A 10,356-nucleotide genomic window follows, 5' to 3' on the forward strand; every position below is an offset into this window, starting at 1 on the left:
CTATTTCCGGCTGGAATCGGCAGATGCATGTCTGAGAAACGTGTTTGACAAATTTGACAGAATAGCTAGCATGTACATTCACTGTTCTCATTAAGCGGAGCGTGGGCTCCCTGTTTTAGCTGTTGAAAATGACTCTCTCGACTTTACTTTTTAAATCGTTTGTATTTGTATTGTCTGCGACGGTCACTGTTGTGTGATGTTGGCTCGACCGTTGTAAACTGCGACCGTTACATCCATGGTTACGGCGGAGTGTTAATTAAGAAACGTAAAAAGAGATTACCCGTTTGGTAAACTACACTTTTGTTTACCCATTTGTTGAGCTACAATGAATATTATCTGACGGGTGTTTGAATGTTATTTCTTATCCACGTGTACATAACAGTCACTGTACATACTGTACTTGCTGCTTCAATGTTCCCGCCCACTGAACTCCAACAGAGTAGGGTGTATGCTTCAATGGCTCAGCCTTATATATATATACAGCTCGACACTCTTGAGTGTCGCTCCACAGAAACGACGTGTCTTCGGCAGAGCAAGTGTCGATCGATGTCGCGGACAGCGTCATATTCCGTATCACAATGTAATTGGTTGATGCTAAGGCAATTTGTGGTGGATTAGTCGACACTTTTGAAAAGTGTCATTCGTTTTCAATTAATGCTCGGCAGGTTTGCTTAACGCAGGACGTTACAAGTTATCTAAAGATACAGACCAAACAACAAGAAAATTCAGTGAAAACTCCCATCTCCATGGCGACGCTAGAACGTTACCCAATCACGCTGCACAACAAAATTTGACGTGTCATCACATTAAAAAATTCTCCAGACGTGCGACATGAAAGTGTTGAGCGATATTTCTTTCTGTCAGAAATACGTCTTTTCGGTCGCGCGACATGCTAGTAATTAGGCTTTACTAACTGATATTGTAGTTTACATAGAACTTCCTTATTGATATTTTGGTTTTTAACTTTAGATAACTTGTAACGGTGATAAAATGTAACTAAACAAGCCGACTGGAGGATAGCGTCTGGTTACCATGGAGATGACTGAAACCTTTCACGGAAGTATAAATTGAAAACTTCTGGCGACTTTCATTTCTGTTGCGGCAATTATCGAAAGTCGGGTGACCTACCTATAGGCCTAAATCAGCCTTAGCTAAGTAGGCTTCATTTACTCAAATAATAAGTACAAGTGAAGTGTACTTTACTGGAGCATTTTTGGTACTTACTTCTTCTTCACCACATTTAGGGGACTTTGGTACTTTTACAGTGCTTTTAGACACTTACTTGACATCTGAAACCAATGTCAAATGTAGTATCTAAAATCATAATCTGCACAGTAACAAGTAAATTAAGCTGTAATATGAATGTACAGGGGTAAAAAGTATAATGTTTAACTCTGACCCAAAATTTAAGCTGTAATATGAATGTACAGGGGTAAAAAGTATAATGTTTAACTGTGCCCCAAAATTGTGCGTATGTACTGTATAGTACTATACTTGAGTAAATGTTTTTCATTACTAACAACTATCTCAATATCTGGTTTTACTCAAGTAAAAGCCCAGAATGCAGTCACAGCTGTCAAAAACGCAAGTCTAAAGGCTAAAATCTGCCTGGGATAATAACTAGTTTTTCTAAACATCTAGGTCAGCTGTTGAGTTTACAGCAAAAGATGCCCTGCCTCCCCTGATTAATCTTCATGAAGTCAGAGAACAGTCACTGACAGGCAGCGATAATTACAGAGGGCACATTTTACACTATTGCAGAGTTTTCAAGTGAGCAACAAAAAACCCTGCAGGAACTGCATTATAATCTTCTTTATACAATATATATGGATATAAAATACAAATATTATTCATACTGAATATTTATTTTGAGATTTATGCGGACAAATATTTGTATGTCCTCCCTTAGTCTCGTTTGTACTGTGGTTGGGTATTGCTTCTTCCTTTTAGGAAAAAAGTTAAATTCAATAAGATTACCCATAATAGGAAAGGACAACAGTTAGATTTTTCCCAGAGGTAGTCCAAATGCTTTCTGGTTTTTTGAATTTAACTGTTGAAGGGATGGTAGGCGACAATAACATGCGTCCACCACCAAGTGGGGCTACAACTCTATGTAAGGGGTTGTAGTATTGCAAGGACAAGAGCTGGAGTTGAAGCTATCATATTTTACATGAAGTTTAATTCATTCTAAGAAAGACCTTCTTCACTAATGTAGGCTATCACTTTACCTAACCTAGCTTATGTTTATTTTTGTTTGTTCTGCTAAGTCTCAGAAACACAACACAAAAACTAGTGTCATGTTTTAAACAAATGTACAGGCCCTTTTCACTGAGGCCTTTTTGATATGGTACAGATGTAAATAATCAAATGACTGATGACTGAATTTCATTTATGTATTTAATGTTGACATATACTGGAAAAAGTATACAGCATGAACCAGTACCACATACTACATCATTATTATGTATAGCATAAATATAAAATAGAACTCAAAAGTAAAATACACGACCGGGACTGCACAAGACTCAGCAACATGCATAAAACAGAAGACTCAACAATCAAACATTTTTAAAAACATAGAACAGGATACAAAAACTAACGACAGGCACCAGATCACTCATGAATACGTGACTGATTCCTCTTTAAAAACTGCTCCAATGTGAGTCATGACCCATTTCGAGCTCTGTGGTAAGGAGTTCCACATGTTGATCCCCCAAACAGAAAAAAAATGTGCTTGGATGGGCGCCTTACAGCTATTTACACCTATTTAGCTGCTTTGGTTTCACGGTTCTGGCATAAACATTCTTCACAGCAGACATTTTAACATGTCATAGCTAGAAAAGCACTTGTAATTACTAAGTAATGTGTATACGATGATCATGGCTGGATTGCAGTTATGTGTGCAGGTTAAGGGCCTTTGTTCAGTGCATGCTGGATTACTGGTTTGGCTTACTGGGTCACTTGAAAAGAACAGAGCCACCACTGTTAATAACACCTAGGACTGTTTATCTTTTTTTTTAATTACAATACCAATACCAATTGCAGTCCCCTTAAAGTGATACCAATTCCGTCAGAGTACTTTATTCGATTCCTTTTTTACTACTTCATTGTGTACCGATCATATGAATGGAAGCATTCAGTGGTATAAAATTCCACCACTCCTCCCCAATCAAATTATTTTCACAGAAATACATTTTGAAAGTGTAGAAAATACTGAAATGTATTAAATAATTTGACAACACTACAATGATATATTATCAGCAAAGACTGTAGGGGTTGCAGCTGCTGTGGAAGTGGGCCAACCAAAAGTCACATTAAATAGAAGAATGCTTGCAGTGATAGGCTGTGATTTAAAAAAAAAAAAAAAAAACCATATAGATAGATACAGATCTTTTTTTGTCTCGATCTGGGTTGAAATGCAAATATTGTTTGATTGGAGACGTTTCAATACAACCTGATGGGTTATTTTGGCTGATACCTTAAAGGCATCAAGTATGAATATCCAGCCCTAGGAACACATGCGTTTTCATTCTAAATGCTGCTGTTAAGAAGGCCAATTATGTGTTAGCCATTATATGCGCCCCTGTTCCCTGATCATGGTTCCCCAGGTTTGTAAGTCAGCTGTCATTATTACTGTATGCTGAGCTGTCCAGTATTGCATGACATCCACATGACAAAGGACAAATTAAACTTGTGATTTAAAGCGTTGATTCACAGAAAGTAGGTGGGTTGAAGATACCAAGAATATGCCACAGTATAGTACTGTAAATATTCATTACGAGCAGTCATTATGTCATAAAGATACATAAATGGACCTTCAGCTATTCCTGACCTTTAGCAAACTGATTTCTCTGATTACTATGCCACTATTTAAATTCTACACCGTTAATAATCACACAAACATGCACTGGACTTAGGAATGTGGGACTTTGTCATCACATGTAAATGGTACATCATTACACCGTGGCTGTTTCCAATTATCCCCATGAGGAACAGCGACATTGCACTGCCTGCTTTGGCCATACAGTGTTTTTTAGCTAAATATAGCTGTTTGCACAACTTCAGAGCATATGGTTTCAAGACTACCCTGGGATTCCTTTTGTGTGAACCGGAATGTCAAAGGTGAAGGGGGACATAGCCAATAGTAGCCTAGAGTTTCCTGTTTGAATTGGAATACTTTAAATCCTCAGAGAGGTGTGGGTAGGAGAGGGAATGAGCATCTGCGTAGCATAAGTGGGATGTCAGGAGGCCCACATATTTTGGGTTCTGATAAAGTCCTGTCCCCGTCTGAGAGAGGCAGACTAACTGTGAGACTAAATGAAAGTAAACGTTTGTTTTAAATTGCTCATCAGTGGGTGTAAGGAAATTCCTGCCTTAAATATCTAGGATTTTATTGAGTTGAGAAATAAAGATATTTAGTTTTTTATGAAATTGTGGCGCTATCTACAATCAAATGATGGTGGTGATCATGATGCAACTGGAACAACGTGCTCAAACATGCTGTAGTAGTGGGAGAGGGGAATCTGCACTGGCAAGCTCGTCATTATCTTTGAGTAGCATGACTCACACTCAGGGGCCTTGGAGCCAGAGTTTGTACAAAACTTCTGCACGTTGGCCTGTCGCTGGCAGTGGAAAATCATATATAATAAACACTGTCTCCTAAGAGAAATCGCCCACTTTCAAGAAAACCATTGACGCTTAAATATGAACACTGTGACAGTTTTACGAATCAGCACATGCGGGCATGTAGGAAAATCACTGAAGACAAAACAACCATATCTGTGATACAATCTAGACAGTGTTTGGGTCTGACTCCTGTGCTGCGCATAGTTTCACCTGAGAGGTGAGTCTTCACCTCCATCCGGGAGTGACCAACTTGCCCATGACTATGAGTGAACATGGAACTGTGTATTAATCACAGACACGGCACTGTGTACTCATAATATGATATAACAGAATGACAGTTTAAGATTTTTAAGGTAGCTTGAAATGTCCAGAGTCCATTTGTTTTCCTCTGAGGTGCATGATAAGGACATGACAGTAAGAGCCAAAGTACAAGAGGAAAAAAGATTGATTGAAAAAATACAGATTGTTTGTGATCCCTGTAAACATTTCGTATATTTGTTTGAGTTTGCCTGTCTTTTCCTCTTTACTTATTTGAACCAGAGAGGAGCTGTTTATGCTCCAGTGTACTCTTACCCGGGTTTAAGTATGAGCTCACTCATAGAGTATGAGCCTGTCATCAGGAATCAATCAAAGACTAATATTGTACGACCAACAGAAACCAATCACTGTACTTGTATGTATGTTTCTTTGCATTTGAAACTTTGTTTGTTCATGAAAACAAGCCGAGATGTTTCAGCATTTGTTAGTGTCCTAAACCTAAGAGTAAAACAATTTTGTATGCTATTTACAATCAGAAGTTAAAAAGCTGTATGGGAGGTAACAACTGTGTGAAACAGTATGATGAAACATTAACACTGTGCAAGAAATGTCTGTGAAATTCCTTCTAAGAACACAGATTTTAAACTTAAAGATCCTGGTAACAGATTGTCTTGTTTATAAATGAAGGCTGAAATGAATCATTTTTGATAAGTCACACCACCCTGTACCACCCAGTTACAGGTTTTTTGACACATATCAGCTTCTACAGTTTTGTGGACAGCAGAACACACAGAGATGGTTGTCTCATGCAGCCAAAACAACCTGCAACTTAAAGCTTCAAAAAAAAGCTGTTGACAAAGAAGAAGCCCTCCTGTATCTCTATACTTGAGTATAGATAATGAGAAAAAAATACACAAATTAAACAGTTACACATTTGAGTCCAACAATCAACACTGCAAAATCTTTAAAAATGACAGGAAACTATGTCCCTCAGATATGAAATGGGGCAGTGATATCAGCTTCATGCAGACAAAGTGTGAGTTAAACGGTTCAGTCTGTTGCAGGAAGTGTACTTTGTACTTTTCCATTTGACCCATCATTTACTTCTCTACAGATGTTTTGCTTGAAGCAGCCACCCAGTGTAAGAGAACAGTGTGTCATCTCATTCAGAAAGAAGGATTAGTTGGATTTAATGTGCCCTCCAGTCAGGATCCAGAGTTGCATATGGGCAGCACTACCACTGACAGCATATTTCCTTAGAACCAGATTCACACATACTTCCTCTGTTGATGCACATATGTCACAGTTTTAGACATATTGAGAAGGGATCCAAATTGTGAAAATCGTTTGCCACAAACCAATCCCAGAGCCACTGGGAAATTGCTGTTGCTGATTTATTTCAGCAATTTGCAAGTTCTGACAGAGAGAACAACATGTGCTCAAGCTTGCTTATTGTTTAGGAGACAGATTATAGATGTGATCAAGAGAGCTTTTGATGTGCAAATACCTTTTTTATTTTATGACTCTTTCACATTTAATCTTAATCTGGACACACAATGTACATTTAACTACATGTCATATATTTTGTGTGTAAAAAGTACATCAATACATTAGAACAACTCTGTACTGTATGTCCATTTCCAGCTGTATAATTTGGCTGTTTTTTTAAAGAGTTAATTAATCACTATTACTAATTTATTGTTTCCGTTCACTCAGCCTCATTCTGTGTACATACTATTAAATGATTTTGCCTCCACGAGAGCACGAGTTGATTTGTATGTACGAGTACACTCTCTCACAACCTCTTTAGCTTGTTTGCTGTTATGAAAGAAATGCTCCCTGTGTATGCATGTAAATTTAACAAAAACTGATTTTAATTCCATTCAATTCAAGTGAATGAAGGCATTTATTCTAAGACGTCAGACACTGTTGCAGGAAGTTTTAATTTTACATTTCTATTCAGTTCAACTTTAACTTCTGTACAGATGTTTGGTTGAAGTAGGCAAGAAGTCAAGAATTGGGTCATCTTATTCAGAAAAAAAATTACTTGGATTGAATGCAGTCTCTGGTCAGGATCAAGAGTTGCATATGTGCAGCACTATCACTGACAGCTTTTACACCACCTTTTCTCAGTGATCCTATACAGTAAGTGCAACAGAACTTGAGTGTCTTCCCTAGAACTGCCCACATCAACAAAGGCATTTTCAAAGAAGTTTCATTTCTTCAGCTAATATTCAGACTTACTTCCTCTAATGATGCACATATATCATAGTTTTAGACCTAATGGGAAAGATCCAAATTGTGAAAATTGTTTGCCACAACCAATCTCAGAGCCACTCAGAAATTGCTGTTGCTAATTTATTTCAGCTGTTTGCAAGTTCTGAAAGAAAGAACAACATGTGCTTAAGCTTGTCTGTTGTTTAGGAGACAGATTATAGATGTGATCAAGAGAGTTTTTGATGTGCAAAATATCTTTTTTATTTCTTTGCTTATTTCACATCCAGTCATCCAGTCATCGTCCAGTCATCTGGACATCTGGACAATGTATCCATGCATGTGGACAACTTTACACGCAATGTACATGGTGCCATAAATTGTGTGTAAACAGTACATCAATAGATAAACTACAACTCTGTACTTAATGTCCATTTCCAGATGTATAATTCGGCTGTTTCTTTAAAGAGTTAATCAATCTCTTAATAATAATGTATTGTTTCCGTTCACTCAGCCTCATTCTGTGTACAGATACCAATAAATAATTTTGCCTCCATGAGAGCATGAGTTGATTTGTATGTGCAAGTACACTTTCTCACAACCTCTTTAACTTGTTGTCGGCTGTGAAAGAAATACTCCCTGTGTGTGTATACATGTAAATTTAACAAAAATCAATTTTAGTTCCACTCAATTCAAGACATTTAGGCCATTCTAAAAAGAAGGTCAGAGTTTCTGGTGGTATAAGGAGAAGTGAATCTATTGAGAAAGCTGGAAACGAAAGAGACTCCTGCCCTGTTTTTTTGTCTCATCTCTGCAACATGGGCACTTGGAATAAGAAAGAACTTGTCTACTTTGCCAGCTTTGCTCCATAAAAGGATAAAAGAAGAGAGCGCCTTTATCGTTTCTCTCCAGCTTGTCACAATGGGGGCTCCAAGAGGTGGAGGGGGTCTATAATAAATACACATGCGTACATTCTTCACCCCACATAAACACACACCGAAGTGACCTTGTGTTCCTGTTAGTTTCTCGAGAACACCTGCAGAGCACGCAGGAAGTTTGTGACTCTTAAACAAGCAATCAAAAACAGACAGCTACACCTTCAAATTGCACAAACACATCCTGTAACAAGCACAAGCCTGCCTCCCACTGCTACTAAGCAAATTAATATGCTGAGCTGCACACAGACACATGGCGACTGTGTGCCCCCCCCCCCCCCACCCCCCCCCCCCCCCCCCCCCCCACCACCACCACCACCACCACCACCTTTGCCAGCACACATCCACACAAAAATTCCACAGAAAGAAATATAAAAGAACAGCGATGGCTGGGTTGAAGCCCCCGTTGAGACAGGGAGAGAGGGGAGAGGTGAAAAAAGACAGAGGAGGGAGTATGAAAGAGAAAAAAAGGAGGGAGAGGCACTGAAGGGAGAAAATGAGGGGGTGTTGGGGAGGAGGAGGAGGAGAGTTTGAGTGCAACTTAAGACAGCGAGAACTAAAGACAGAGTGAGTAGACGCTGAGAGCAGACAGAGTGGGAACACGAGAGAAAGAGAGAATAAAGCCTTTTATCACCATCAAACAGGTATAGTAAACCATTTTCAGCACTTTGCTTTGCTTTAGTTTTCTTTCTGTCACTATGGTAATATATCTGTTCTGTCACTATGGTAATATATTTGTTGACGCATGAGAAAAGACGTTCTGACTATTTCAGTGATTTATAGAAAGACAAAAAACCACAGTGTATGCTGAAAATCCATTTTGCTCTCAGTCCAGGTTCCCACAGAAAACACCTGGCACGCTGCCAGGAGAAAATTGAAGTGCTGACAGGGTCACCCCAATAGTTGTGTTTTATCTACCAACACTCAGACTTATTTATATAAATCTGTTAACAGCCTGGAAACCAGAACATTGCAAATGTTTGATTATACACAAAGTCATTTAGGAGTTGTAAACTTTGGTGAAATAGTATTTAAATGGTTCAAACCTGAGGAGTTTATTTTTGTGTCATAACATTCCCAACAAACCTTTCTTGTCTTTTTACACAGTGACATATTTAAATTAAAAAAGAAAAAAAAGGAAAACCCCTTGACCTCCAGATATACTTTTACAGAGTAAAGGATTAATTAATAAACAATCAATGGAAATGTATTTCTTCACATAGACTGAATGGTCGAATGTAAATGTATGAGTTGGGGATTCATTTACAGCTCTATTGATTTTAAAATTACCACCTGTTGTAATTCCTGTTGTTTCTGTCCACAGAGATGACACCACAGCACAGGAACCTGGCTTTGCTTCTTTTTCTGAGTGTCTCACCTCTCCTCCACTCACACCTTTTCACTCATGCCGCCTCTACTTCCCCTCCTGTAACACTTTCACGGATCTTTATGGATGATGACTATGACTATGAAGACGAAAACCACAAGACGCTGACCCCTGTTAAAATTCCAGTGCTGAACAGGGATGTCAAACCCTGCAAGTTAGACCCCTGCTCGGAGAATCAGGAGCCCTGCCCCCAACTTCATGCCAAGACTGGGTGCCTCTGTCCTGGGCTCAGTGGGCCTGATGAGCCCCCTCATGCACCACGCATCAAAGGGCTGCTGCAAGTCAAAGAGGGAGACAACAGAGGGAAGGTAGAGATCCAATGGTGTGCTCCATCTTCTGTGGTAACTGGGTACAGAGTGGTGGTTGAGGGAAGAGAAGGAGATGCCCTGCAGTTTGGGAAAGCTTTGCGACGAAGTTTTCTAGAGTCTTTAGAAGCTGGAACCAAGGTTTGCGTGGAGGCAGTGAACAATGCAGGGCACAGCATGACCTCAGAGTTCTCCTGTGAGCGGGTTAGCCGCCCTGCCTCTTCAGACGACAAACTGCTAGTAGGAGTCATAGGAGGAGGAATCGTGCTGCTTCTGCTCCTCATCATAGTAGCCGTGATCCTCTGGAAGCATCACATGCACAAAAAGGCAAAGAGAGACTCCAATGATGGACTTAGGAACCCTTCTTACAGCACAGAGGGAAATCTGTGATCCAGTTCAGCACAGATAATCCATCTCATCCTGAGTCACACTAAAGAGGCTCTTTGACCCTGTTACCCCTGAGGGTGGTGGTGGTAACAGTGCGATCAGAAACAAAACCAGTTCTGAGGTGGTGTTGTAATTAATTATAAAGTTGAGAAGTTGTTTACACTCATGTTTCAAGCAAAATGTAAATATATTAGAAAATGAGCAGGTGTTCATGGAATAACACTAATAAAGTTAACTGTGGTTA

At 39.3% G+C, this 10,356-nt stretch overlaps 1 protein-coding gene across 1 annotated transcript; it reads left to right on the forward strand.

Moving 5' to 3' along the window:
- Nucleotides 1–8,502: 8,502 nt before the first annotated feature.
- si:ch1073-303k11.2 (leucine-rich repeat neuronal protein 4) lies at nucleotides 8,503–10,356 on the forward strand. Its single transcript, XM_062426113.1, has 2 exons — nucleotides 8,503–8,677; nucleotides 9,358–10,356. Exon 2 carries the CDS (start codon nucleotides 9,360–9,362, stop codon nucleotides 10,113–10,115), a length of 756 nt encoding a protein of 251 aa, XP_062282097.1. The 5' UTR covers nucleotides 8,503–8,677; nucleotides 9,358–9,359; the 3' UTR covers nucleotides 10,116–10,356.

The sequence above is a fragment of the Scomber scombrus genome, chromosome 9 (assembly GCF_963691925.1).
Source record: "Scomber scombrus chromosome 9, fScoSco1.1, whole genome shotgun sequence".
Taxonomy (NCBI): Eukaryota; Metazoa; Chordata; class Actinopteri; order Scombriformes; family Scombridae; genus Scomber; species Scomber scombrus.

Coding starts and splice junctions, on each gene's coding strand:
- si:ch1073-303k11.2 (XM_062426113.1), top strand. CDS start 9,360: ATGACACCACAGCACAGGAACCTGGCTTTGCTTCTTTTTCTGAGTGTC.